The 12101-nt window shown below is 50.0% G+C and overlaps 1 protein-coding gene across 1 annotated transcript; it reads left to right on the plus strand.

Annotated features, from left to right (window-relative positions):
* Positions 1 to 5402: 5402 nt before the first annotated feature.
* On the plus strand, positions 5403 to 7848 carry ubiad1 (UbiA prenyltransferase domain containing 1). Its single transcript, XM_080014772.1, has 3 exons — positions 5403 to 5593; positions 5974 to 6607; positions 6949 to 7848. The coding sequence occupies exons 2-3, from the start codon at positions 6034 to 6036 to the stop codon at positions 7434 to 7436; spliced, it is 1062 nt and encodes a 353-aa protein (XP_079870898.1). The 5' UTR covers positions 5403 to 5593; positions 5974 to 6033; the 3' UTR covers positions 7437 to 7848.
* Positions 7849 to 12101: the final 4253 nt, after the last annotated feature.

Here is a 12101-nt window from a genome sequence, read left to right on the forward strand (position 1 = left end):
GCCGTGTGCCTGCAGGAGTGGGGCTGCTGTGCGGAGGGAGGCTGCAGCAGCGCTTGCGGCTCCGTCAGCTCCGTCAACTCCGTCTCTGCGGCTGCCAAGAGGTTTCGCGTTACTCCAGATGGGGCATCGGGTCAAAGTCGAGACAATTTAATGAGAACCATGTCTGAGCATACTGAGCATTTATGGTGGTGGTGGTGGAAATATAGATATGTAGATACTGTGTATAGTAGCACAAGTACCCGAGGCCATTTTAGTCAATATTTAAAAAAATGCATCAATAAATATGCTAATTCAATACATAAATATGCCTGTGAAATAAATAAATATGCCTGTGAAATAAATAAATATGCATATGAAATAAATAAATATATGCCTATGAAATAAAGAAATATGCTATGAAATAAATATGTATATGAAATAAATATTATGCCCATGAAATAAATGTGTATGTCTATAAAATAAATAAATATGCCTTTAAAATAAATAAATATGCCAATGAAATAAAAAAAAACGGTCAGGATCCTGTACTGCTCTTGCTTTCTATCTGTCTCTCTCTGTCTCCCTCTAGCTCTGTCTGGCTCCCTCTGTCTCGAGATGACTCTGTCCCCCTCTGGCTCCCTCTGTCTGTCTCTGGTGTCACATCCCTGCCACTGCACACCTGTCCCCAGTCAGCAATCTCACCAGCTGTCGCTAGCTCGCCGGCTAATTGGAGTTACACCGCTGGGGACGAGCGCGCACTCTCAGTGTCCGTGCACGAGGTCAGGAGGGCTTTGATGCGGGTGAACACCAGGAAAGCTGCAGGCCCAGATGGCATATCTGGACGAGTACTGAAGACCTGTGCTAACCAGCTAGCTCCGGTGTTCACCACAATATTCAACATCTCCCTGGCTGAATCAGTGGTCCCATCCTGCTTCACGAGGTCCACCGTTGTTCCTGTCCCGAAGATCGCCTCTCCAACCTGCCTGAATGACTACCGTCCGGTGGCCCTCACCTCGGTGGTCATGAAGTGTTTCGAGAGGCTGATTAAGGATTACATCTGCGCCTCCCTCCCCCGCACCTTGGACCCGTTGCAGTTCGCGTACCGGCAGAACAGATCCACGGATGACGCGGTCTCCCAGGTACTGCACACCATGCTCACGCACCTGGATGGCCAGAAGGGGGCCTATGTGAGAATGCTGTTCATTGATTATAGTTCAGCTTTCAACACCATAGTTCCCACCAGACTGGCTGTCAAGCTGTTGGAGCTCGGATTAAATGGTCCGCTGTGCACCTGGATCCTGGACTTCCTCACCGGCCGCCCCCAGGTGGTCAAGGTGGGGAAGTACATGTCAAGCTCCCTCACCCTGAACACAGGATCCCCCCAGGGCTGCGTCCTCAGCCCCCTACTGTACTCCCTGTACACACATGACTGTGTGGCCAGGTCCAGCTCCAACACCATCATCAAGTTTGCTGACAACACCGTGGTCGTGGGCCTGATCACCGACTGCGATGAGAAGGCCTACCGCGAGGAGGTGGCTGACCTGTCACTCTGGTGCCAGGACAACAGCCTCCACCTGAACGTCAGCAAAACCAAGGAGCTGATTGTGGACTTTAGGCGTGGATCACAATCGAGGACGCACGCGCCCTTGTGGATTAATGGGACTTCTGTCGACAGGGTGAGCAGCTTCAGATACCTGGGAGTCCACATCACAGAGGACTTGGACATGGACTGTTCACACAGACACTCTGGTGAGAAAGGCGAGGCAGCGTCTCTACCACCTCAGGCAGCTGAGGAAATTCCGGGTCTCGGTGAGGATCCTCAAGTCCTTCTACTCTGGAGCAGTGGAGAGCATCCTGACAGGCAACATCACTGCCTGGTTTGGGAACTGTACTGCCCAGGACAGGCGGGCCCTGCAGAGGGTGGTGCGTTCAGCTGAACGTACCACTGGAACTACCCTCCCCCCCTTGCAGGAGTTATACACCAGGAGGTGTAGTAGCAGAGCTGCAGGATCATGAAGGATCCTCATCACCCCAACAACGGACTGTTTCAGCTGCTGCGGTCAGGCAAGCGCCTCCGCAGTCACGCAGCGAGAACAGAGAGACTGAGACGGAGTTTTTTCCCGCACGCCATTAGAACTGTCAACGCTGACCTCACCAGGGGTCCTAACTGAGCCATGCACTAGGCTCCACTACCTACTGTACTGTATGTAGCATACTGTACCGCATACTGTATCACTGTTCAGGGTTGTTCGTGATGCCGTATTGCTGCGCCGTACTGTTGTATACTGTGCTGTATTATCCCAAACACTACCTCACACTATTCATATTCACATGCCACTTTAATTCACATGCCACTTTAAATGCACATATCTGTATATACATAGGCATATTCCTTCTATCTATTCCATTTTATTTTTTATTGTATTTTATTCTATATATTTTTATCTTATTCTATAAGTATTCCACTTACTGTATCACGTTTTAGGAGTCAGTTAGTCGGTCTATTAGAAAGGAAATTTCTACTTTTTATTTTATTTTATTTTTTATTTTTTCCTAGGACATATTGTGTGCTATCACCGGGTGCGTTGCATTACATTTCACTGCATATATGTATGGAAGTATGTATATGTATGTGACAAATAAAAAATCTTGAATCTTGAATCTTGAATTTCTTCAAATCCTGTCATTTCCGCCTCCCCTGCTGAGGCTCAGAACCTTCCTGAGTCATTGGCCGATCCTGCTGAGGCTCGTCCTGTTCTCCTTCCCGAGCCGTCAGCCCTCTCTCCCGAGGTCCAGCCCTTTCCCGAGCCGTCAGCCCTCTCTCCCGCTCAGCATGTTCCTGAGTCGTTGGCCGATCCCACTGAGGCTCACCCTGTTCCCCAGCCGTCAGCCTCCCCTGCCGAGGCTCAGCACGTTCCTGAATTGTTGGCAGATTCTGATGAGGCTCCCCCAGTCCCTGTTCCAGAGCCATCAGTCTCCACTGCCGGGGCTCAGCACATTCCTGAGCTGTCAGCCTCTCCTATAGAGGTGCAGCACCTCTCCCGAGGTCCACTCCGCTCCAGTTCCTGAGCCGCTGGCCGCCTCTCCCAGGGTCCGCTCCGCTCCAGTTCCCAAGCCGTCGGCTGCCTCTCCCGATGTCCAGTCTGTTCCAGTTCTTGAGCCGTCGGCTGCCTCTCCCGATGTCCAGTCTGTTCCAGTTCTTGAGCCGTCGGCTGCCTCTCCCGATGTCCAGTCTGTTCCGGTTCCTGAGCCATCGGCTGCCTCTCCAGATGTCCATCCCGTTCCTGAGCGGCCATCCACTTCTACCAAGGGTCCGTCCACTCCTGGTCCCGAGCCATGGGTCGCCCCTGCCAACCCCCAGCCACTCAGCCACCCTCCTAAGTGGCACGGCCTACACGGTCAGTCTCTGGAGCAGCCCCACTCGTCTGCCCCGAGCTCGGGTCGACCCCCCTGAGCGGTCTGGGCCCGGCCCCTTGGTCGCCCTCCAGAAGGACTGCACCTACCTGAACTGCTTGCTTTGGCAGGGTTCCAGCTCCCTGAACATCTGCCTGATAGGTGCTTTGCTCCCTTTGCCCACCTCCAGACCCCCTTCACCCGCCCTGCTCAGTTCATTCCCTCTTGTTTCTCTGGCCTGCTCGTCATACTGGGACGTCTGTGTGCCGTCCCTTGGGGGGGGTACGGTCAGCATCCTGCCCTGCTCTTGCTTTTTCTCTGTCTCCCTCTAGCTCTCTCTGGCTCCCTCTGTCCCCCTCTGGCTCCCTCTGTCTGTCTCTGGTGTCACATCCTTGCCACCGCACACCTGTCCCCAGTCGGCAATCTCACCAGCTGTCTTCACCCTCCTCACTCCAATTGTATTTATCTGGTTTCCTATTCAGTGTGTATGTGTGTATGTGTGTCCATTGAATTCTCACGCTTCTCTCCAATCCTGATTCCCTGCCTGTTTCCTGGACCCCGATTCCCTGCATGTTTCCCAGACCCTGATCCTTTGCCGGTTCAATATCAAACCTTGCACCCACTACTAGAGCTGTGTTGTGTCCTGCATTTGGGTTCATCAGACCGTATCCTTAACATAAATATGCAAATGAAATAAATAAATCTATGAGCTCTATACTGAAATAAATAAACAAGGCAATAAATATGTAAATTAGTGAATACAGTTCAATAATTTTATTAATCATTTTTATTTTAAAATGTACTTTTATTTATTTCAGGGGGCTTTTATTTCACAATTCCACATTTATTTATTTCATAGACATATTCATTTATTTAATATACATACATATTTATTCAATAAAGACTAAAATGGCGTTCCACACCATGGAAGGAGTACTCAGACCTTATACTTAAGTAAAAGTACAAAAACGAACACACAATTATCGAAGGAAAATTACCACATTGGCATTTCTATTCAAGTAGAAGTATATAAATACTTGCTTTTAACTGTACTTGAAGTATTAACAGTAGGAGTTCTTAGGTCCTAAAGTGCCCGGTGTAGCTTTTTCTGCAGACGATCACCCAAGCAGATCCTGATCACATTTTACAAAAGAAATACATAGTCCATCCATCCCTCCATCCCTCCATCCCTCCATCCATCCATCCATCCACCCCTCATCCATCCATCCATCCATCCATCCCTCCATCTATCCCTCCATCCATCCATCCCTCCATCCCTCCATCTATCCCTCCAGCCCTCCATCCATCCATCCCTCCCTCCATCCCTCCATCCTTCCATCCATCCATCCCTCCATCCCTCCCTCCATCCCTCCATCCATCCCTCCATCCATCCCTCCCTCCATCCATCCCTCCATCCATCCATCCCTCCATCCCTCCCTCCATCCATCCATCCCTCCATCCATCCCTCCATCCCTCCATCCATCCATCCCTCCCTCCATCCATCCATCCATCCCTCCATCCCTCCATTTTCCTCCGTATATTCGGGGCCGGGTCGCGGTAGAAATACAAAGTGTTTATAAAAAAAAAATGATGTAACGCACCTGTGTTATAAACGTATTGGAGTAAAAAGGATGGAGAGGTGCTTGGCAATGTGGTGGGGGAAAGTCGAGAGCCTCTGGAACGGAATATGTGGACATTTTTTTTTTAATTGTATTTATTTATTCATTCATTCATTTGTTGATTTATTTGTTTGTTGATTTATTTGTTTGTTGATTTATTTATCCCCGAAAACGTCTTTTGGAAAATTCACCGTCCTCAAAAAAGCGGCCTGTGTTGATTTTAAAATGAGACAGACCGTCAACGTCTAATCAACAATTTTATATTTGTTTATTCACATACAAACAACCGAGAACGGGCCCGCGCCCGCCCGCGCCTCGCGTTCCGAGAGGCGGAACCATCGTTCGCCGAGACGCGTTCCCCGCGGCGCCGGCGCGGACGCTGCACTTCCGGGGCCCGGGAGGAAACGGTGCACCGCACGGTGCGCGGCCGACGGCGACCGACCGGTGAAGTAACCCCCGCGACTGACACGTCGTAGCCCCGGCTCCGCGAACCCGGGCCCATCCCTGCGTGTTGGACGACGCCTCCGCGGAAACATGTCCGCGCTGTGTTTCGCTTTGGCGCGGCGTTGAATGTCGTACCCCGGACCGTTGACCCACGAGCGGTAACACTTTTTGTTTGGTTTTGTTTTTATTTGTCTGTTTGTTTGGTTTTCGGTGCCGTCGGACATTTCGAGCCCTCCGCGCCCGAGCGAAGCGTTAGCTCGTCGCCAGCCGCGGAGTTAATTCAACCTTAATCCCATAATCCCACGGGTTGGCTCGTTGCTTCGCCCCGCGACGACGGCCCGCACGGCGCCTCCGCAAGCCGCGCTTGTTCCTCTCGTTCCGCCCGACGCGTAGGCGATCCACGTGTCCCAGTGTTTATTGCCGGCAGAATAAATAGTCGGAGGCGTTGTTTGTATCTCAGCGGTCACCTCCGAGGCACGAGTGTCTGTTGTTGATAGAGTTTTATTTTTATTTATTTATGCCACCTCTCTCCCAATAGGAGCGCCGTGTTCTTGGAAGTTGATGAGCGTCCCGGAGACCCAGGAACCCTCGCAGAAGAATGGCAAAGGATCAGGCAGCAAGCGGGGCGGAGACCTTTGTTTTTGCCGCGTCGAACGGCCACAATGGTCAGCAATGGCACGGGGGGTTGAATGACACGGTTCAGGATCACCAGCCGCCGCCGCCGCCGCCGCCCCAAATGTCGAGGATGGCCCGCGTCGCGTCCGACGTGAGGCACAAGTGCGCTGCCTACGTGCTGGCGCTGAGGCCGTGGAGCTTCAGCGCCTCTCTAACGCCGGTGGCGCTCGGCAGCGCCCTGGCGTACAAACTGGAGGGCTCCGTGGACCTGGTCGTCCTGATGGTGTGCGCGGTTGCGGTGCTGGTGGTCCACGGGGCGGGGAACCTGGTGAACACCTACTACGACTTCTCCAAAGGCATTGATCACAAGAAGAGCGACGACAGGACTCTGGTGGATAAGATTTTAGCCCCGCAAGATGTGGTCATGTTTGGGGCCGTGCTGTATTCTGTGGGGTGCCTGTGTGCCACGCTGCTGTTCTTTCTCTCGACCCTGAGACTCGAGCACCTTGCCCTTATCTACTTCGGAGGGCTGTCCAGTTCTTTTCTATATACCGGAGGTGGGTTTTTTTCCTTTTTCTTTCAGACTGATTCTTTCTTGTGAATGTGTGTAGATACATGCATATTGATATTTCCTTTAAGGAACTGCAAGAATATGGCTGGTACAATTTCTTTGGAAAACGCCAAAGTGTGTTTGTAGTCTATAAAATGAAAGCTTTTTTTTCTTTTTGGGGGGCTAAAGTTAATGAGAGTCAATGCTGCTTGTGTTATGCTTTAAGCCTTAATCATTTTTACAAATACCTGTGAGCACACTGAGTGAGGCTTGGACGCTGAAACATCCCCCCCCCCCCCCCCCCAAAAAAAAGGAATAAAAAGCATGACAAAAACCTCTCCTCCCCAGGCATCGGCCTCAAGTACGTGGCCCTCGGCGACGTGGTCATCCTCATCACCTTCGGCCCGCTGGCGGTGCTGTTTGCCCACGCCGTGCAGGTGGGCTACCTGTCGGTGCTGCCGCTGGTCTACGCCGCGCCACTGGCCCTCAACACGGAGGCCATACTGCACAGCAACAACACCCGTGACATGGACTCGGACAAGCAGGCGGGCATTGTGACGCTGGCCATCCTTGTCGGCCCCACGCTCTCCTACGTCTTGTACAACCTCCTGCTCTTCGTCCCCTACGTCGTCTTCTGCATCCTGGCCACGCGCTACACCATCAGCATGGCGCTGCCGCTGCTCACACTACCCATGGCCTTCCCCCTGGAGAAGCAGTTCCGGAGCCGCTGCTACTCCAAGATCCCGCAGAAGACGGCCAAGCTCAACCTCCTGATGGGACTTTTCTACGTCTTTGGGATCATTCTGGCGCCGCAGGGCAGCCTGCCGCTGCTGTGATTCAAATGGATTTTGAAACCGTATTATTTTTGTTGTTGCTGTTGTCGTCTTTTGCTATTAAGACGGACTAGTTTGTGTGTCTCAGTATTTGTAATGAGTTATTCAAAAGTTTTCAATGGCTCTCATTTATTGTCTAATTTATAAAGAGGGTTTAGTTTAGGGCATTCTATCAGACAGGATACAATTGGGAAATATATCTTCATTTTTTCCAGTATTAAGCACACATTTCAGTTGGATGTGTTGGTGTCCTTTTTGTTACGGTAGAGATGGGTAAAGGACAAACAAAGTTGCCATAGTCTGTATTCAAGACTTAATGCATAATACCATTGCCCAACACCTCAATAAACCCAATTTTAAAATTTAAATTTTTTTTTTTTTTCTTTTAACGGTGCAATGTTATTTATCATTGCAGAGGGAGAGGAGAGCCAAATTGTAATTTATTAGATTCTAATAAAAGTTATTAAAGAAGACTGGGTGCTGTTTCCTTCAAAGGACCAATGCTGTGATTCAGCTTTGGTCCAGCCCAAAAGGAGGGCCATCTCACGGTTCTTGTTTCGAACTTTCTAAGCTACAGCAGTCGCACCACCGCGGGTTCACTTTGACAATGTTTTGTGGCGATACAACGGGCCCTGACGTTGATTTTTGCGGAAGTAATGTTTTGTGTTTTGTTTTGTTTTTTTCATCGGAGTTATATTTTTATTGGGAGTAATGGAAGGTGGGATGACAAGTGGGAGTCTCCCGGTGTGAGTATTCAGGGCGCGACACCACGCGCATGCGCGGTTGCAGGGATCGTGGGGCGGTTGCCTCTCCCGGCGCCAGGGGGCGCTATCCGACAACGACAACATCCCAGAGCGTCGCTGGATCTGGTGTCGAGCGGCACAAACCTGCACCTGCACCTGCACCTGCACCTGCACCTGCACCTGCACCTGCACCTGCACCGGTAAGAATGAAACGAACCTCAGCAAAAGCAGCGGCCTGTTTTGCGCAGAGCCACAAACTAACTCCATTCAACAAGTCGTCCAGAGCTTTATTTCATTTCTCCGTTCGCTGCTTTTGCAGGTTTGCGGGTTTTTGTTTATTTATTGTTGAATTATTCATTCGGAGATAATGCACAGCGTTGCCAGATATTTAAATGCATTAACATTTAGCGACTTAAAAATATATATACATCTCTGGTTATTTTTATTGTACTTTTTAAGGGCGGAAAAAACGCGCGTTTGAACCTGACTTGTGCGTGAGAAGGTTGTGACGTCACACATTAGTTCAGCCCCCCCCCCCCCCCCCACCCTTCAAAATAACGCGTAATAACCTCAGAAGTGAACGTTGACCTGTGTTGTTATTATTTTTGTTGTATCATTTTATATCATATAATGAATCTTTATTATATTCATCATTATTATTATATAGTACTCGTATTCGTTACATTCCACCGGGGAATACTTTCAAAACGTGTGTATTTACAAAAAACAAGTATAATAATAATAATAATAATAATAATAATAAATAATAATATTATACAATATGATCGTATTTGTGTGCGGGGAAAGGTGGTGACGCAACGCCTGGGCGTGTCTCTGTGGCCGGGGGCTAACCGCTAGCCAGCGTCCCGAGCCGCGGCACCAAAACACGCTCCACGCCCCCCCGCCCCCACGACGCCCAGCTCGGTGACGCCGCGCTGCCAACGCCGGTGCCGCACGCCGTCATGGGGCTGCACCGCGCCGCGGGCCGATAGGCTTTCATAACGTGGAGGGAGCGGTGAGTAGCGGCGACGTGACGGTGTGTGTGTGTGTGTCTTTTTAACGGCTAGCTGTCTTCCAGCTAGCAAACGGTGCTGGGGCTAGCAGGGGCTGATACCTCGCGTCGCTAGCCGGGTTGGGGTGGCTCCGACCGGGCTTCAGCGGGCTCTGAATCGACACTTGCCTGGCAACGGATTTGGGGAGTTCGTTTTGTTGTTGTTTTTTTTGTTCGGCAAGTGGGGAAAGCCACCGCTTTCACTTTCGCTTTAACTCTCAAAACGACGCGGGACGGCTCGGGGAGCCCGGTGTCGTCGTGCACCGCTTCCCGTCGCCGCTGCGGTTGTGAGGTTGTCCCGGACCCGGGCGCTGTCCGCCTTCGGGCTCGTGTGTGCCTGTGGCCCGCCCCGCCGCGCCGCGCCGCGCCGCTCACACCGCGAGCGACCGCCGCCGCCGCCTCCCTGGTCCCCGGTCCCCTCACGGTGTTGCCACATGAGCTGCAGGGAATCCCATGGTTTACATCATTGGTTGCTGACACACACACACACACACACACACACACACACACACACACACGCAGGCCTGTGAGGAACAACTATGTTTGTTTGTTTGTTTGTGTTTGCTGAAATTCGTCATTAACTCGTAATTGGAATTGGAATGCAAAACCAAGCTCGAAACAAATGCACTACGGTCGTTAAACAGGTGGGTCGCTAAGTGAGGTGTACCTTATCACCAACTGAGGAGGAATATTTGCCTCTTTGTGTCGACTAAAAACACGTTTTCACAACGGTTGCTGTCATGCCGTTTAGGTGTGGCCATGTGTGTTTATTTTGAAAGGTCCAAGTGTCCGGTGGAGGTGAGAAACTGCGGTTTGTCTTACAGTTACAACCGTACGTACATGTGTAACTTTTGTATAGTGAAGGTCAGGGGTCGTTAACATGTGGTCCTGGGCCCCGCAGGTGTACTGCAAGAGGTTCCAGGGGGACCCACAGCAAGGTTACTAATAGTTAAAACTTCACTACATTTACTGGACGTTGGCGCCATGCAATGTCCGATAATGACAGTTTTTTTTTTGTCACAGTTTTTTTTTGTCTATCTCCTTAACTTTAACACGGACGGGTATGGAATATTTGGACTGAATCATATCTAACAATTAGGCTCTTCTCAGATTAGTGTTCGAGAGACCAAATCATGTCAACTTGGGTACGGACCCAAGTTGACATGCTTTGATATGCTTTCAGATATGCTGAAAGCATATCAAATTGAGGCTACTTGATCTGAAAAGGTTTCTGAATCACCGTTGTAGATCATTCAGTCCGTAGCAAAACAACAAACCTTTCATTTGAAATAATTTGCTTTTCTTGTTTAAAGCACACTGCAATCGACCTAACCACGCTCTCCACACTTTATTATGCAGATTACAAGATATATATCTGTTAAAATGTCTGCTTATACAAGTCTTGAAGGCAAGGGGGAGTCTATTATGCTGCTTTTCACCAAGTTAATATGGGTCTCTGGGGTCCCCAAAACATTTTTCTAAAGTTTTTGTGTTTTTTTTTGCTGAAAATACAACTCAGATCATGCATTCGAGCCATTCGGCCCAACGGGGTGCTTCAGTGTATAGAACGTAATGTAATGTGGCAAATGCCGTCCCCCCATTCCAGAAGTGCAGGATTTATGGTTTAAACAACAGTATTTACACAAAAACATCCAGTTGTTGTTGTTGTTGTTATTTTTATTTTTATTTTTTAACCGTGAATGGGCATTGAGGTAGCAGATTGTCTGGGCGAGATATGCATATTCATGGGGGAACGTGGCCTTGGTGAACCGCGACGTGCGCACAGCAGAGCGCAGAACACGGCCGTCCACACCGGGCGCCCGTGATTTGCCCTCTGCCGTGCCGCTCCGTTTGACCAGGGTGGCATAATGCCTGGAACCAGAGCTGGGGGTCTGATGGGAATTTAATTAATTACTTTGCTATGTCTGAACATGCATTAACGCATGTACTCTGCACGTTGTGTACACTTGTCACAGTAGGCAAACTCCCGTTAAAAGCAGTTGTAGTCACCCCATCGTCCCTTACATTGTGACAAACTCCTTCCTATGTCATAATGCGAACCATGACCATTATAAACTTGTCTGTGTCCCAAATAAATTGTTGGTTCTCAGGGAGCTGCTCTAAAGCACATCTCTGATCCGACCCTTGTACAAGTTAATAAATTCCCCTTGAGACCAGGAACTTTTTCCTCTCCATTGTTTATTAGAAAACAGGGCATTCAGCAGAAGAATGTTTCTAACGGGCGTCCACATCGGGCGCCCATGATCTGCGCTCTGCCGTGCCGCTCCGTTTGCCCAGAACCGGAGCTGGGGGTCCGTGTGCCCTTTCTGTTTTTTTTTTTTTCCTCTCTTTTGTGAACACCTGTCCCTCTTAACGTCTCTGCACGGGCCTGTCGAGCGGGGAAGTGAGATCCGATCGCCGGCGGTTACTCAACAGCTCTGAGCGGAGAGGATGAGAGCCCCCGCCCCCCTCTCTCACTCCCTCTTTCTCTCCCTCCCTCGTCCCCTCCCTCTCTCCCCCTTCGCTTCAGCTTCACAACACGGTATACTGCACTTACACCGTTTCAATGCTTGGATTTTCCCTTGCGGGGGGGAAATCAGCCCATCAACGTCAATCGCGATCGATGGAGTCTATCGCCGATAGACGATGTAATCGTAAATCTGCCCAAGCCTACTTCCCATGATTAGCTCGTAGCTTCAATGCTAGCGGGACCGGTCGCACTCTGATCGGGGGCGGTTCTAATTCTACTGAAGTGAAGTATATCACTGCGGTGACATGTATTATGGCTTGTTTTTTTTTCCTGAAACAGACGGCTCGCAAAACGCTGCCAAGTCGTCTTTTTTCGCAGTTTTTGTGTTAGTAGACCCTTCAGAT

The sequence above is a fragment of the Zeus faber genome, assembly GCF_960531495.2.
Source record: "Zeus faber genome assembly, chromosome: 15".
NCBI classification, from domain to species: domain Eukaryota; kingdom Metazoa; phylum Chordata; class Actinopteri; order Zeiformes; family Zeidae; genus Zeus; species Zeus faber.

Excerpts from the sequence above, each read along its gene's own strand:
- ubiad1 (XM_080014772.1), top strand. The coding sequence starts at position 6,034 with ATGGCAAAGGATCAGGCAGCAAGCGGGGCGGAGACCTTTGTTTTTGCC. Across the intron at positions 6,608-6,948 it reads TTCTTTTCTATATACCGGAG|GCATCGGCCTCAAGTACGTG; the intron begins GTGGGTTTTTTT and ends TCTCCTCCCCAG.